The sequence below is a fragment of the Hyla sarda genome, chromosome 2 (genome assembly GCF_029499605.1).
Source record: "Hyla sarda isolate aHylSar1 chromosome 2, aHylSar1.hap1, whole genome shotgun sequence".
Taxonomy (NCBI): Eukaryota; Metazoa; Chordata; class Amphibia; order Anura; family Hylidae; genus Hyla; species Hyla sarda.
In genome coordinates, this window is record NC_079190.1 from 311,051,155 (window position 1) to 311,068,931 (window position 17,777).

Below are 17,777 nucleotides of genomic sequence, written 5' to 3' on the forward strand. Positions count from 1 at the left end.
TTGTAAAAAAAAATTGGGAAATTGCTGCTATAATTTGAAGTCCTCTGATGTCTTCCAAAAGTAAAAACATGTCAACTTTATGATGGAAACATAAAGTAGACATATTGTATATGTGAATCAATATATAATTTATTTGGAATATTCAGGAAGCTTCAAAGTAAAAAAAAAATGCTAAATTTTCAATTTTTTCATCAAATTTTTGAATTTTTCACCAAGAAATGATGCAAGTATCGACAAAATGCTACCACTAACATAAAGTAGAATATATCACGAAAAAATCTCGGAATCAGAATGAAAGGTAAAAGCATCCCAGAGTTATTAATGCTTAAAGTGACAGTGGTCAGATGTGCAAAAAATGGCCGTGTCCTACAGTGAAAATTGCCTGGGTCCTTAAGGGGTTAAAGATCAAATGGTGACTGCAGTAGACCCCACAATTGAGGACACCGTAATAGCTGGAACCGGGTCCTCAGACACTAACTTATGGCTAGAATGGATAAAATATACCGCAAAAAAGCACAGTAAATCAGACTGTTACGTATGTGCTACAGCCAGACGTCACCTTGGGACACTTGCCTTAAATATTCCAGAAGAGAGTCAGGAGTGTTTTATATGTCTTTTTCCCAATGTGACCACTGACTATACCAAATGTGAACAATGGAAAAAAGGGTACCCTTTAATAACCGAGACAACCAAGCTAAGTGATGGTATTACCATTTACAAGGGAAATTAAACCTGCTATGCTAGCAGAGGAGGGAATGGCAGATTCATGGGAACATTTCCCAAAGGGTATTGCTCAGAATACAGCAAACTAAGTGGACAACAGATACAAAACCAGGTTTACTCCCTAGATGACATCTACTGGATCTGTGGTGACATGAAAATCCAAACACGACTAGAGGGTGATTGGACGGGTGAATGTGCACTAGTCAAATTATTAATGGTCCTTATTCTGATTGGGTGACTGTTACTAGAGGGGTACCACACTGGGGTCAGTCTTGGGTCCTTTTCTATTTATTATATTCATTAATGACCTTGTAGAGGGGTTGAATAGTAAAGTAGCAATCTTTGCAGATGTTACTAAACTCTGTACAGTGGTCAACACAATAGAGGACAGTGCACTATTACAAATGGATCTGGATAGGTTGGAGGTTTGGGCTGGGAAGTGGCAGATGAGGTTCAACACTGATAAATGTAAGCTAATGCACATGGGGGAGATTTATCAAAACCTGTCCAGAGGTAAAGTTCCTGAGTTGCCCATAGCAACCAATCAGATCGCTTTTTTCATTTTTGAAAAGGCCTCTGAAAAATTAAAGTAGAAATCTGATTGGTTGCTATGGGCAACTCAGCAACTTTCCCCCTGGACAGGTTTTGATAAATCTCCCTCATGGGGAGGAAAAATCTGGACTCGTATTATGTATTAAATGGGAGAACACTTGGGACGACTGACCTGGAAAAGGAGACTTAGTTAAAGGAGTTAAGATGCCTGATTGCGGGAGTCCCGCTGCTGCGGACCCCCGGGATCTTGCACACGGCACCCCGTTTGTAATCAGTCCCCGGAGCGAACACGTCACGCTCCGCCCCTACATGCAAGCCTACAGGAGCTATCACGCCCCCGCCCGTAGGCTTGCATGGAGGGGTGGAGTGTGACGTCACACGGGGGGGCAGAGGCTTGACGTCACACGCCGCCGGCCTTGTGGTCGTTGGTAATCAGACCCGGAGCGAACACACTCCGGGGGCTGATTACAAACGGGGTGCCGCGTGCAAGATCCCGGGGGTCCGCAGCAGCGGGACTCCCACAATCAGGCATCTTAACTCCTTTAACTAAGTCTCCTTTTCCAGGTCAGTCGTCCCAAGTGTCCCCAGCGGCAGGACTCCCGCGATCAGGCATCTTATCCCCTATGCTTTTCATAGGGGATAAGATGTCTAAGCACCGGAGAACCCCTTTAACAGTACATTTAGCTGTAGTGACCAGTGGCTGGCAGCTGCTGCCAAGGCAAATAAAATCATGCATCAATAGGGGCATAAATGCCCACGACAAGGAAATAATTCTACTGCTGTACAAATAACTAGTCCGACCACACATAGAATAATGTGTACAGTACTGGGCAACAGTGTACAAGAAAGATATAGTGGAGCTGGAGAGGGTTCAAAGACGGGCAACCAGGGTAATAGGGGGAATGGGAGGACATCAGTACCCAGAAAGATTATGAGAATCGGGGTTATTTAGTTTAGAAAAAAGAAGGCTTAGGGGGTGACCTAATAACTATGTATAAATATATCAGGGCACCGTACAGAGATCTCTCCCATGATCTACTTATACCCAGGACTGTATTCATAACAAGGGGCATCCTCTACGTCTTGAGGAAAGAAGGTTTCTACACTAGCACAGACATTCTTTACTGTAAGAGCAGTGAGACCGTAGAACTCTCTGCCAGAGGAGGTGGTCATGGTGTCTGGATGCATTTTTGGAGAGTAATAACATTGCTGGTTATGTATGTTTATAGGGACAGAACATTGATCCAGGGATTTATTCTGGCTGCCATATTTGGAGTCGTGAAGGAATTTTTACCTCTAGTATGAGGTTTTTTTTGCCTTCCTCTGGACCAACTCAGTAGGGACTCATTAGGGGTATAGGTTGAACTTGGTGGACTCTGGTGTTTTTTCATCCTTATAAACTACTACTATGTTACATTCAGACCATATCTAATTAATCACTGCCCTGTAATGATTACAGGGTCTCACTCTCAGACACACCTTTCCCAGACCTGTTTAGCACTGACACATTTCTAGCCATTCAGATGCCTAGGAAAGCTGTGTGTGACAGTCAGACCCTGTAATCTTACACACAACTTTCCAACAGCTTCGGAATAGCAAGGAATGTGTCAGTGCTAGTCAGATCATGTTCCATTCAGAAAAAGTTGTGTGTGACATGCAGACTCTGTCTAATGACTCATGGTCGTGTAATAATTACAGAATCTGACTGTCTTAACAGGCTTCTGAATGGCACATGATCTGTTCTATAACATCTTATCCTCCAGTCACTTCCAAACCTGCAGTCAGTATGGTAATGTTACATCACGTCTTATCCTCCAGTCACCTCCACAGCTGTACTCACTATTCCTGCTGTTCTATAGCGTCTTATCCTCCGGTAACCTCCAAAGCTGCAGTCAGTAGTTTAAAGAGTACCAATCATGATCTAAACTCCCTAATTCCGCCCCCCCCCCCCCCCCCCCCAATCTGTCTGTGACTCTCACTGACATTATCCCTGTGTTTCTTTTCATTCAAAACCCCCTCTGTGTACCTGATTTATTGTCTTCTTGGCTGCTCATTCAGCCATCTTAGTGTGAGGGAGGAAGAGGGTGTGGCCGTGATCACAGCACAGCTGGCAGCTCTGAGTCTTTTCCTCTATGTTTACAACTGCACATGCAGAGAGAAAACAGATTGGAGCTCAGATAGTAAAATGAATGAGAGCATGCAGTAAGGCAGAGTCAGGAGTATGCCCTGCTGTGCTTTGAGCACAGTGCTGGCTCCTGCCTGTCTGATTGACAGGCAGGGAGCAGTGCTGAGCTAGTCTGTGTCCTGGCTGCAGTCTGAGATTTTGGAAAAAAAAAAAAAAAAAGAATTGCGGCCAGGAAAGTTATTCTGCATACATTAATCTATAATATATCAAAAGTTTTTTTGATGAAAGGTACCCTTTAATGTTAAATCACGTCTTATCATCTAGTCCCCTCCAAAGCTGCACTCATTATTTTGCTGTTATATAACTTCTTATCCTCCATTCACCTCCAAAGCTGCAGTCAGTATTCTATGATTACATCACAACTTATCCTCCTGTTACCTCCACAGCTGTACTCACTATTCTGCTGTTCTATAGCATCATATCCTCTGGTAACCTCCAAAGCTGCAGTCAGTATTCTAATGCTAAATCACGTCTTATCCTCTAGTCACCTACAAGGCTGTACTCCTTAGTTTGCTGTTATATAAACTTATTATCCTCCATTCACCTCTAAAGCTGCAGTCAGTATTCTATGGTTACATCACGTCTTATCTTCCAGCTACCTCCAAAGCTGTACTCACTATTCTTCCATTATATTACTTCTTATTCTCTAGTCACCTCCAAAGCTGCAGTCAGTATACTACGGTTACATCACATCTTATCCTACAGTCACCTCCAGAGCTGTACTCACTATTCTGCTGTTATAATATATAATGGCTTATATCATGTGTGAGGCTATGTTCACAAATCTTAATTTCCATGGCAGATGTTTCCGGCATGGAGATTCCGTTTTCAGCCCCGCAGAAAGAATGAATGTGTTCTTTCTTTCTGCAGATTCTGGATGGAATGCATAACATCTATGAGACGGCGTATTTGTGAGAGAATAAAGTTGGTTCAAAACGCCATGATGTTCAATTTCAGCCATAATTGAATACATTTGTTAGCAACCTGAAATAGGATTTGTCTGGAAGGAATGCAAGGGGCCCCACAGCGTTGTTTTTAAAGGATATACAAAGAGGGCCTCACCGCGTGTGGAAAGACATCTTGTATGAATTAAGTATTGTACCATATGTATGGTACTTGTTTTACTGCTTGTAACATATATTCTACCCCTCAATAGAACAGATTATGGACACTGCTTGAGTCTGTGTCAAAGTCATTTCTCCGAGCTTCTGTCTATTAATTAGAAACTATGTGACATTGCATTGAAGTCCCCTTGAAGACTTCCCCAACAGTATTCCTGTGCAGTTTTCTGGATGTCTGCACAGAGATTCTCTGTGTGGATATTTTGTAGTGTAAACATATCCTTAGTCTGCAGTGACTCAGTTCTGGAGGTGACACCCAGTAGTCTGATCTGTACAGCTCTTTAGACACCAACAAAATGGTGCACACAGTGAAAAGATACAACCACCCCCCCCCCCCCCCCTCTTATGCACACAGGCAAAAGAGGAAGGTAAAAAAGACAGACCAGGTTTGCAGCAGTCTATTCACAAATTACTTGCCTTCCCCAGATTACTCATGTTAGATCCCTCTCATGGTCAACAGTGGGTAATATGACAAGTTATTATTACATTTTTCAAATTTTGTGACAAGTACTGTATTTTATTTTTTTAAGTATTTCCAAAAATATTTTTTTTTTCAAGTGAAAACATTATTTAACCTCTAAAAAAAACACAACATTTGGTGACACATTCCCTTTAAATGATCCTGTCATTACGTTACCTCATGTAAGAGCAAAAGGAGAGAAAATGCAGTCAAAACCAAACTTTTGTTGTGTTACTCGCATTTTTGTATATTTTGTGTTATTTTGATTTAAACACAAAAACAAACACTTTATGTAAATTTACCGCCTTGAGATTCAGTACAAATGGATGTACTAGGCAATGGTGTGGGTTTCAGTTCTGGTTCTCTTGCTGATGGTCTTGTGAAATTGTGACCTTGAAGACATAAGCAGATATAGACAGTAATATTAATAGAAAATAGAATAAGACAGTGTCTTCTTTATGAATGCTCTGTCTACTCCAATTATATCATCATCAGCATTACTAAAGCACAGTTTATGGGCCAAGAAAAAGCTCCCTCCTGAGATTATTAAAGATAAATGGAAAACACAGCAGAGAGTGAATTTGGACAAATCTGCAGCTGTTACATAAGAATTTTGCTGTAAATTGCACTCTTGCAAAAATCCATGCCTATTGTCTGAATTTGAAAATGTACCCCATCATTCATGTACATTTTTAAGAACCTACAGGGAATATCTACAAGAAATCTGTCACATCTGAAAACGGCTAAAGAAGATGCTTTAAGGGCATCACTGCTCGCACAGTAACAAGAACAAGGATTTTCTTCATTGTATCACGTTTGCTATTTTTGAAGTTGCACCGCCGGAGTCCACCTTTTTGCCTTATCTGCATATACACCTGTCCTTGCTTGTACATGCTGCCCTAGTCCTGAAAATGCTGGATCTCTACACTCCTCCTGTTCACAGTAACAGGAATAGCACAGTAGTGGAATATTGTGCTGTCATACAGTGATTAACAGGAACAATCTGCCCAGGCAAACTCAAATTACAGTAAAAATAAAGCTGCATAAAATCCCAAAGCACAAATGCTTTCATTTATGAATATGCAGAACAGCTGTTTTTACCCTGTATAAGTGAAGCTATCTGCTGACTCTTTTGAGATGGTAATTCTTGAACAATATCCAGAGCTGTCATGCCTTTGTTGTCTGTTATGTTGACATCAATTCCTGTAATAAAAAAATATTTCAGTTGCATTATAGACAAAGTAATGGTTGCTATATATATCTGTGTGCGTGTCTATGTACACATGAAAACATGCTCAAAAACTTAAGGGGAACATAAGCATTACAGTATTGGAGACATAAGTGATTGTGAATCAATTTCACCTGCCTCAGTGCAAGTATAAGTAAAAATAGATGAATTGGAGAACAAACAGCAAGGGAACCATCAAGAAGGGGATTTTTGTAGGTTGTGGCAACAGACAACATTGCTTGTGTTCTTGTTACTACTAGAAGCATGAGGCAGAACCTGTAGCCCATTAATACTGCATATGTAGAGCAGCTCCTCTTAGGCTCCTTTCACACTATAGAAGATCAACCGTTATAAACGCCCGTTCGAAAAGCCATTTTAAACGTGTGTAAAACAACCCCATTCAAGTCTATGGTGTTTTTATATTACACGTTATGACCCGTTATAGCCCGTCTTGAACAGACATTATTTGTGACGGGAGAAATAACGTGACATGCACTAATTTGTCCATCACAAGAAACGAGTAAATTAACGTCAGTTTTTTTATAAGATTGAAGTCTATGGCTGACATACGTTAGGAAATACACCCGTTAATGCCCGTTATAATAATGTTGTTAGTTTTACTGAGCATGCTCAGAAGAGGTGAAATCAGCAGACTCCTTCAGTGCTTCGGGATGACTCACAGGAACTGTCAAAGTGTACCCCCTGTTGTTCTTTTTGCCGCAAATCTCATGACTCTTGCTAACCGTTAAGCGCACCTATGCAGGCGCCTCCTGAAAAACAGTTACCATCTCCAGAGATGGCTGCTAACACCCTGAAAAACTTCCCAGAGCTGCAGGCTCTTCTAGCATACTTAAAATGATCTAATGACTATGGCGTCTGATTTAAAGTCAGCAAAAAGATATCCAGCCGGTCGAAGCGGAGGTTTCTAAGTTACACTCCCGGGTTCAGAACCTTGAATTTTACACCTCAGTGACCTCCCAAATTCAGGTTCTGCGAGATACCACGAAATCCCTTTCCTTGCAACAGGCTGCAACTGTGGAACATTTGGACAACATAGACAACCAGAACCGCAGGAACATTGTTCGAATCAAGGGACTTCCAGAATTGTTTCTCCTCAAGACATCACAAGTACACTACAAAGGCTTTTCAATGAGGTACTCAAGTAACCACCTGACAGTCCATTAGAATTCGACAGGGCACACAGTGCCCTTAAAGCAAAGCATCAAGATCCTAACATCCAAAATACGTTATCTGTTGCATACATTACTACCAGCAAAAAGAAGAAATTATGCGCAAAGCACATACACTCAAAACTCTCACCTTCAAATGGGACTGAAATAAAACTTTTTCTGGATCTCTCTCTCTCTCTGTACCCTTAACCCCTTAAGGACCAGGCCATTTTACACCTTAAGGACCAGAGCGTTTTTTGCAATTCTGACCACTGTCACTTTAAACATTAATAACTCTGGAATGCTTTTAGTTATCATTCTGATTCCGAGATTGTTTTTTCGTGACATATTCTACTTTAACTTAGTGGTAACATTTTATGGTAACTTGCATCCTTTCTTGGTGAAAAATCCCCAAATTTGATGAAAAAAATGAAAATTTTGCATTTTTCTAACTTTGAAGCTCTCTGCTTGTAAGGAAAATGGATATTCAAAATAAAACATTTTTGGGTTCACATATACAATATGTCTACTTTATGTTTGCATCATAAAATTTATGAGTTTTTACTTTTGGAAGACACCAGAGGACTTCAAAGTTCAGCAGCAATTTGGAAATTTTTCACAAAATTTTCAAACTCGCTATTTTTCATGGACCAGTTCAGATTTGAAGTGGATTTGAAGGGTCTTCATATTAGAAATACCCCATAAATGACCCCATTATAAAAACTACACCCCCAAATTCAATAAGTGTTTTAACCCTTTAGGTGTTTCACAGGAATAGCAGAAAAGTGAAGGAGAAAATTCACAATCTTCATTTCTTACACTCGCATGTTCTTGTAGACCCAATTTTTGAATTTTTGCAAGGAGTAAAAAGGCGAAAATTTTTACTTGTATTTGAAACCCAATTTCTCTCGAGTAAGCACATACCTCATATGTCTATGTTAATTGTTCGGCGGGCGCAGTAGAGGGCTCAGAAGGGAAGGAGCGTCAAATGGTTTTTGGGGGGCATGTCACCTTTAGGAAGCCCCTATGGTGCCAGGACAGCAAAAAAAAAAACACATGGCATACCATTTTGGAAACTAGACCCCTCAGGGAACGTAACAAGGGGTAAAGTGAACCTTAATACCCCACAGGTGATTCACGACTTTTGCATATGTAAAAAAATAAATAAAATGTTTTACCTAAAATGCTTGGTTTCCCAAAAATTTTACATTTTTAAAAAAGGATAATAGCAGAAAATACCCCCCAAAATTTGAAGCGCAATTTCTCCCGATTCAGAAAACACCCCATATGGGGTGAAAAGTGCTCTGCTGGCGCACTACAGGTCTCAGAAGAGAAGGAGTCACATTTGGCTTTTTGAAAGCAAATTTTGCTCTGGGGGCATGCCGCATTTAGGAAGCCCCTATGGTGCCAGAACAGCAAAAAAAAAAACACATGGCATACCATTTTGGAAACTAGACCCCTCGTGGAACGTAACAAGGGGTAATGTGAACCTTAATACCCCACAGGTGTTTCACGACTTTGCATATGTAAAAAAAAAAAAAAAAAAAAAAAAATGTTTACCTAAAATGTTGGTTTCCCAAAAATTTTAGATTTTTAAAAAGGGTAATAGCAGAAAATACCCCCCAAAGTTTGAAGCCCAATTTCTCCCGAGTACAGCGATACCCCATATGTGACCCTAAACTGTTGCCTTGAAATACGACAGGGCTCCAAAGTGAGAGCGCCATGCGCATTTGAGGCCTGAATTAGGGACTTGCATAGGGGTGGACATAGGGGTATTCTACGCCAGTGATTCCCAAATAGGGTGCCTCCAGCTGTTGTAAAAGTCCCAGCATGCCTGGACAGTCAGTGGCTGTCTGGTAATACTGGGAGTAGTTGTTTTTCAACAGCTGGAGGCTCCGTTTTGGAAACAGTGGCGTACCAGACGTTTTTCATTTTTATTGGGGAGGGGAGGGGGGCTGTGTAGGGGTATGTGTATATGTAGTGTTTTTTTACTTTTTATTTTATTTTGTGTTAGTATAGTGTAGTGTTTTTAGGGTACAGTCGCACGGGCGGGGGTTCACAGTAGTTTCTCACTGGCAGTTTGAGCAGCGGCAGAAAATTTGCCTCAGCTCAAACTTGCAGCCGGATACTTACTGTAATCCTCCGCCCATGTGAGTGTACCCTGTACATTCACATTGGGGGGGGGGGGGGGGGGGGGGAACATCCAGCTGTTGCAAAACTACAACTCCCAGCATGTACGGTCTATCAGTGCATGCTGGGAGTTGTAGTTTTGCAACAGCTGGAGACACACAGGTTGTGAAACACCGAGTTTGGCAACAAACTCAGTGTTTTGCAACCAGTGTGCCTTCAGCTGTTGCAAAAGCTACAACCCCCAGCATGTACGGACAGCGGAAGGGCATGCTGGGTGTTGTAGTTATGCAACAGCGGGAGGCATACTACTTTGGCTGGGGATGCTGGGGATTGTAGTTATGCAACAGCTGGAGACACACTGGTTTGCTACTTAACTCAGTGTGCCTTCAGCTGTTGCAAAACTACAACTCTCAGCAGTCACCGACAGCCAACGGGCATGCTGGGAATTGTAGTTATGCAACCAGCAGATGCACCACTACAACTCCCAGCATGCACTTAAGCTGTTTGTGCAAGCTGGGAGTTGTAGTTACACAACAGCTGAAGGTACACTTTTCCATAGAAAGAATGTGCCTCCAGCTGTTGCAAAACCATAAGTCCCAGCATGCCCATAAGTGCATGCTGGGAGTTGTGGTGGTCTGCCTCCTCCTGTTGCATAACTACAGCTCCCAGCATGCCCTTTTTGCATGCTGGGAGCTGTTGCTAAGCAACAGCAGGAGGCTGTCACTCACCTCCTGCTTGATCGCAGCACAGGTCAGTCCCGCCGCCGCTCCTGGGGCCCCGATCCCAACATTAACGCCGGGGATCGGGGTCCCCAGCACCAGGGGTGCACGTCCCGCAACCGCTCACGTCCTCCGGAAGAGGGGCGGAGCGGGTGCGGGAGTGACACCCGCAGCAGGCGCCCTGATTGGTCGGCCGGTAATCCAGCCGACGAATCAGGGCGATCGTGAGGTGGCACCAGTGCCACCTCACCCCTGCAGGCTCTGGCCCCGATCAGAGACGGCCCCGATCAGCCAGTAATTCCGGGTCACCGGGTCACTGGAGACCCGATTGACCCGGAATCGCCGCAGATCGCTGGACTGAATTGTCCAGCGATCTGCGGCCATCGCCGACATGGGGGGGCATAATGACCCCCCTGGGCGATATGCCGCGATGCCTGCTGAACGATTTCAGCAGGCATCGGGCACCGGCTCCCCTCCGGCTAGCGGCGGGGGGCCGGGAAAGGACAGGACGTACTCCTACGTCCTCGGTCCTTAAGGACTCGGAAACGGGGGGCGTAGGAGTACGTCCATTGTCCTTAAGGGGTTAAAGGAGTTATCCAGGGGGGAAAAAAATAATTTCATATATCAACTGGCTGCAGAAAGTTAAAAGATTTGTAAATTACTTCTATTAAAAAAATCTTAATCCTTTCAGTACTTATGAGCTGCTGAAGTTGAGTTCTTTTTTTGTCTTAAGTGCTCTCTGATGACACCTGTCTCGGGAACTGTCCAGGGTAGAAGCAAATCCCCATAGCAAACCTCTCCTACTCTATTGTCTGTCAGGGCATACTGGGAGTTGTAGTGGGGAAACGACTGGAGGCACCCTGTATAGGTGAACACCGGATCTGTGATGGCTGCACATACTGCTCCCCACTGCGCAGCCTGCAACCCCCCCCCCCCCACCCGTTGCGCCGCTCAACTCACTCCCCCTCCCCCTTAGTTCACCCATTCAGAGTACCCCCCCTTCCACGCCGCGCAGCCCACAACTATTCAGTGTCCCTCCAGCTGTTTCCCCACAACAACTCCCAGCTTGCCCTGACATCTATTGGCTGTCAGGGCATGCTGGGAGATGTAGTGGGGAAACTGGAATAATACTGTATAGGTGAACACGCAATCCCCCCCGCCCCCGGCATAATACTTTACCTTGTCCCCGGGAGCCTGCGCGCATCCACTTATTTCAAAGCGCTCGCTCCCGCCTGTTTGATTGACAGGCGGGAGAGAGCACCGCAGTGACTGAATTTCGACTCATTGCCAGGCTTAAATGAGTCGAAGTTCAATAGTGACGTCACTGCCGAATGCATTCGGCCACTAGGAGGGCGACCCCCAGTGGCCGAATTTAAAAGTGATTTTAAACAGTTTTTTTTTCATTAAAGTATATTAGAGATATGTTGTAGTACTTAAGTACTACAACATATCAATTTTTTTATTCCATGACAGTGCCCATTTAAGATTTTTTCATCCAAGTAATTTACAAATCTGTTTAACTTTCTGGTGTCCTTTGATATAAAAAAAATGGAATACCTGGAATACCCCTTTAACCCCTTAAGGACCAGGCCCATTTTGGCCTTATAGGGGTATTCCAGGCAAAAACTTTTTTCTATATATCAACTGGCTCCGGAAAGTTAAACAATTTGTAAATTACTTCTATTAAAAAATCTTAATCCTTCCAATAGTTATTAGCTTCTAAAGTTGAGTTGCTGTTTTCTGTCTAACTGCTTTCTGATGACTCACGTCCCGGGAGCTGTCCAGCTCCTATGGGGATATTCTCCCATCATGCACAGCTCCTGTGACGTGACATCATCATTGAGCAGTTAGACAGAAAACTTCAGAAGCTAATAACTATTGGAAGGATTAAGATTTTTTAATAAAAGTAATTTACAAATCTGTTTAACTTTCTGGAGCCAGTTGATATATATAAAAAAGTTTTTGCCTGGAATACCCCTTTAAGGACCAGACCAATTTTATTTTTGCATTTTCATTTTTTCCTCCTTGCCTTCTAAAAATCATAACTCTTTTATATTACTATCCACAGACCCATATGAGGGCTTTATTTTTGCGTCACCAATTATACTTTGTAATTTCATCACTTATTTTACCATAAAAAGTAAGGCACAATCAAACAAATATTATTTATGTGGGAAAATTGAAAAGAAAACCGCAATTTAGCAAATTTTTGAAGGTTTTGTATTCACACTGTACACTTTCCGGTAAAAAAAGACATGTTTTCTTTATTCTGCGGGTCAATGCAATTAAAATGATACCCATGGTGGGCGCATGCGCGCAGCTCACGCGAGAGGGCGCATGTAGTGTGAGCTCCGTGCTGACCGCGACTATACAGCCTCTCTAAGCGCCCATATCGGGCTCCTCTGAGTTAGAACTTACCCTGCCGAGTGGGGGAATATGCCGCGATCCCAGAAGGGCACAAAAAGGCAGAATTCGCAACGGCTCTCGCAGTCTATACCTGATATCTTCAGGACAAGCCGGCGCTCCAAGATGGCGGAGCCACGCTGCAGCTCTCCAGCAAAGCACTCAGAGGAGGAGTCGCAAGGCCCTACAGACCTGTCGCCTAACTCGTTGTTCCGGAACATAAAGCTCCTCTTTCAAACTGAATTGTCTAAGGCGGTGGCAGACCTGTCCTCCCAGCTGAAAGACTTGGGGCAGAGAGTAGCTGACTCTGAAGCGCGGGTTGACGACCTGGCTGATGCCATTGAAACTGATCGCCATGACCTGGAGGATCACACTGCGCAACTACAGGCCCTCGAGCGGAAACTTGAGGACTTGGAGAACCGTTCACGTCGCGCTAACTTATGGATCCGAGGTCTCCCGGAGGAGGTGACTGACTTTACTAAGGTGATCTCTTTCCTCTTCTACGCATTGGCCCCGCAGCTGGAACCGGAACTATTGCGCTTCGACCGCATACATAGAGCCCTGACCAGGCCCAAGAACCCCGACTATCCGAGGGACATAATACTTAAACTGCATTATCCTGAGGTGAGAGACACCATCCTGCAGGCGGCCAGAAACATCCCAGCGTTACCTGGGGTCCCTCCATCTGTGCGCATTTTTTCGGATCTGGCCCCCTCCACCCTAGCTAGGCGCAGGGAATTCCGCACCATTACCCTTACATTGCAAAAAGAAGGCATACGATACCGGTGGGGGTTCCCTTTTTCCTTAATATTCCAGGCTAGTGGTCGCACGCACAATGTCCATACTGTGCTGGAAGCCAAAGAAATTATTTCACAGGCCCGCATAACTTTGGTGGATAGTCCACCTCTACCTCAAAGACCTGGAGGAGTGCACCGAGAATGGTCTACTGTGGGGAAAGAGAAGCGTAGACCCCCTGACCCTTTGCGAGAGGACCCTGCTACTTTATGGTCATGGATTCTCCATTTTTTATACAGTTGTTTGCTTAATGGACGCTAAGCTGTTGCCTCTCTACAGTTTGTGAGCCGGGACTTTTATTCTCCTTCTACGCCCCCCATCCCTGCTGTTATTGATTTCTACTATTTTTCCATGGCGAGGCTAGATCGTGGTTCAGACTACTGCACCCCATCATCCCTTCGTGGGACATAGGAAGAATGCTGTGCGACTTGATAAGGCCGCCTGCCTTTCCTGTGCTATGGACGTTTTTTGTTTTCCTTTCTTCTTTTTTTTCTTCTATGTTTGTTTGTTTTTTGTTTTCTGTTCCTATAGGTACGATGCACTTCTGTTTTTTGACGGCAAGCAGCCGCAATTGGTGCTGATGGCTGGTCTCCCTATCCATCTCTGGGTACTGATTATTGGGTTTGGTATGTATGATGGCATGTCTCCTCTGGTTTGGTGTTATGGCTAAGGTTCTCTCACATAACGTGCGGGGCTTCAACGCCCCAGGTAAACGTAGTAAGGCCTTTATTGATTACGTAAAACTACATCCTGACATATTATGTATCCAGGAAACCCATTTTACGCTCACCTCTAAACCGTCACACCTACACAGATTGTATTCTAGACATCATTGTTCGTCTTTCACGACTAAATGCAGAGGAGTCATGACCTTGTTTCATAACTCTTTCCCCTTCACGGTACGGAGGGAGTTGGTGGATGGTGAGGGAAGATACCTAATATTGTTGGGTACATTGTATGACAAATCCTTATGTATTGTTAACTCTTACGCTCCAACGGACTTCCCTCTCATGTTTTTTCCCCGTTTATGTTCACTTCTTGAGATACTGTCATACGATATGCTGATTTGGGCCGGAGATTTTAACATGATAGATAATGGCAAACTGGATAGATCTAATTCAGCCCCTTTTCGTAGGTCGGGGTCTCAACACCGCCTTCTGCAACAATTGTTTGTATCCCATGACTTAGCAGATAGTTGGAGAGAACATAACGGGGTATCTAGGGGTTACTCATATTACTCGCCTGCGCATGGTCACTATACCAGGATAGACTGGATATTGGTCCTTACCCGCATGTTACCTCAGATGTTGTATGCACGTCATGTCCCTCGGTGTGGTCAGATCATGATATGGTGTTAGCTGCTTTTAACTTGATGCCCTCCTTTACATATCCGTTTAGATGGCGCTTGAATGAAGCATTGCTGACCATGCCGAGGGTATACCAACAACTAGACACTGACCTGAAACATTTTTTTTGAAACCAACACAATCCCAGAGTCTTCCCCAGTATGGGTGTGGTTAACCCATAAATCATATATGAGAGGCCGTATCATATCCCTAGCTAGTGGACTGAAACGAGACCGCACTGCTAACCAAATAGCTTTGGAATGTAGATTACAGAGACTGACGTATGCTCATCAACGAGACCCATCTCTTTACCTTTATCATTCCATTAAGGAGACCCGCTTGCAGCTGGATGCACTTCTATCTACCAGGGTTGAGAAAGCTGTCCGTTGGACAAAAGCGACCTATTACAGGTTAGCTAACAAACCCGACAAATTACTGGCGGCAATGCTAAAAAAAACCTGCTCTTTTAATAGAGTACATAGCTTGCAGCTCCGACCGGGTCTCCAATCTTCTCACCCCGATAAGATTTACACAGCCTTCCATACCTATTACTCTACTCTATATGCAGCGCCCTCTTCTTCCTCCACTCTTTCCTCCTCCCTTACTGACTTCTTCTCTTTAATTACTTTACCGTCATTGACACCAGACGCCAGGGAGTCTTTAACCCCTTAAGGACGCAGGACGTAAATGTACGTCCTGGTGAGGTGGTACTTAACGCACCAGGACGTACATTTACGTCCTAAGCATAACCGCGGCCATCGGAGCGATGCCCGTTTCATGCGCGGCTGATCCCGGCTGCTGATCGCAGCCAGGGACCCGCCGGCAATGGCCGACGCCCGCGATCTCGCGGGCGTCCGCCATTAACCCCTCAGGTGCCGGGATCAATACAGATCCCGGCATCTGCGGCAGTTCGCCATTTAAATAAACGATCGGATCGCCCGCAGCACTGCTGCGGGGATCCGATCATTCATAACGCCGCACGGAGGTCCCCTCTCCTTTCTCCGTGCGGCTCCCGGCGTCTCCTGCTCTGGTCTGTGATCGAGCAGACCAGAGCAGGAGATGACCGATAATACTGATCTGTTCTATGTTCTATACATGGAACAGATCAGTATTAGCAATCATGGTATTGCTATGAATAGTCCCCTATGGGGACTATTCAAGTGTAAAAAAAAATGTAAAAAAATGTAAAAGTAAAAAAAAAGTGAAAAATCCCCTCCCCCAATAAAAAAGTAAAACGTCAGTTTTTTCCTATTTTACCCCCAAAAAGCGTAAAAAACATTTTTTATAGACATATTTGGTATCGCCGCGTGCGTAAATGTTCGAACTATTAAAATAAAATGTTAATGATCCCGTACGGTGAACGGCGTGAACGAAAAAATTTTTAAAAAAGTCCAAAATTCCTACTTTTTTAATACATTTTATTAAAAAAAAAATTATAAAAAATTTATTAAAAGTTTTTCATATGCAAATGTGGTATAAAAAAAAAGTACAGATCATGGCGCAAAAAATTAGCCCCCATACCGCCACTTATACGGAAAAATAAAAAAGTTAGAGGTCATCAAAATAAAGGGATTATAAACGTACTAATTTGGTTAAAAAGTTTGTGATTTTTTTTAAGCGCAACAATAATATAAAAGTATATAATAATGGGTATCATTTTAATCGTATTGACCCTCAGAATAAAGAACACATGTCATTTTTACCATAAATTGTACGGCGTGAAAACAAAACCTTCCAAAATTAGCAAAATTGCGTTTTTCGTTTTAATTTCCCCACAAAAATAGTGTTTTTTGGTTGCGCCATACATTTTATGATATAATGAGTGATGTCATTACAAAGGACAACTGGTCGCGCAAAAAAAAAGCCCTCATACTAGTCTGTGGATGAAAATATAAAAGAGTTATGATTTTTAGAAGGCGAGGAGGAAAAAATGAAAACGTAAAAATTAAATTGTCTGAGTCCTTAAGGCCAAAATGGGCTGAGTCCTTAAGGGGTTAAACGCTCCTTTTACAGTAGAGGAAATCGCGGACGCTATTGCCCGATTGAAGTCTGGTAAGGCCCCTGGGCCTGATGGCCTGACGGCAGCATACTTTAAAAAATTTGCACCATTGCTACTCCCTCATCTACTCACATTTTTCAATTCGCTTCGCATACAGACTACTATCCCATCTGAATTTCTGGATGCACTCATTACAGTTATCCCTAAACCGAACCAGGATCATTTAAATACTGCCAATTATCGCCCAATATCGTTGTTAAATGTTGATGCAAAGCTCCTGACATCTTTGTTAGCAAACAGATTAAATGCCCATCTTCCTACCCTGGTACATCAAGACCAGGTAGGATTTATCCCTGGCCGCCAAGCACCAGATAATGTTCGGAAAGTCATTGACCAAATACAATGGGCGGGGACTACCCCAACCCCTCTCATTGTAGTCGCCTTGGATATAGAGAAGGCTTTTGATTGTGTATCGTGGCCTTTTTGTTCGCCACTTTACACAAGTTTGGCTTTGCTGGCCCATTTGTTTCTCTTCTACAACTTCTGTACTACACCCCGACTGCATATCTAAAGTTGCCATCTACCTCTCCCTGTCCGATTTCTATAGGCCGGGGTACTCGTCAGGGCTGCCCCCTGTCCCCAGCCCTTTTTGCATTAATTATGGAATCACTGGCACAAACGATTAGAGATCATCCTGATATTTCAGGTACCACTATTGGATCATCAGAATATAAAGTGAACTTGTTCGCTGACAATTTATTGCTAACCCTTACAAACCCCCTCATTTCCCTCCCCAATCTTTTTAAGGTGCTGGACTCCTTTGCTCTGCAGTCGGGGTTGAGGGTCAACGTTACTAAATCTGAAATTATGTATTGTAATATATCGGAATCCTTGCAACACACCATTGAACGCACATTTCACTTTAAGAACGCTAATGCGGGTTTGCC

General features: G+C 43.5%; 1 protein-coding gene across 11 annotated transcripts in view; it reads right to left on the minus strand.

The window, feature by feature from the left end:
- Positions 1-17,777, minus strand: part of ANKS1A (ankyrin repeat and sterile alpha motif domain containing 1A) — an 836,994-nt gene that overhangs the window by 504,769 nt on the left and 314,448 nt on the right. For all 11 annotated transcript variants that reach the window (XM_056557673.1, XM_056557674.1, XM_056557675.1 and 8 more), the window contains 2 exons: positions 6,143-6,244; positions 5,344-5,433 (listed from right to left, as the gene is read on the minus strand). In XM_056557673.1, coding sequence (XP_056413648.1) covers positions 5,344-5,433; positions 6,143-6,244 — 192 coding nt within the window. The remainder of the gene's footprint in view (positions 1-5,343; positions 5,434-6,142; positions 6,245-17,777) is intronic.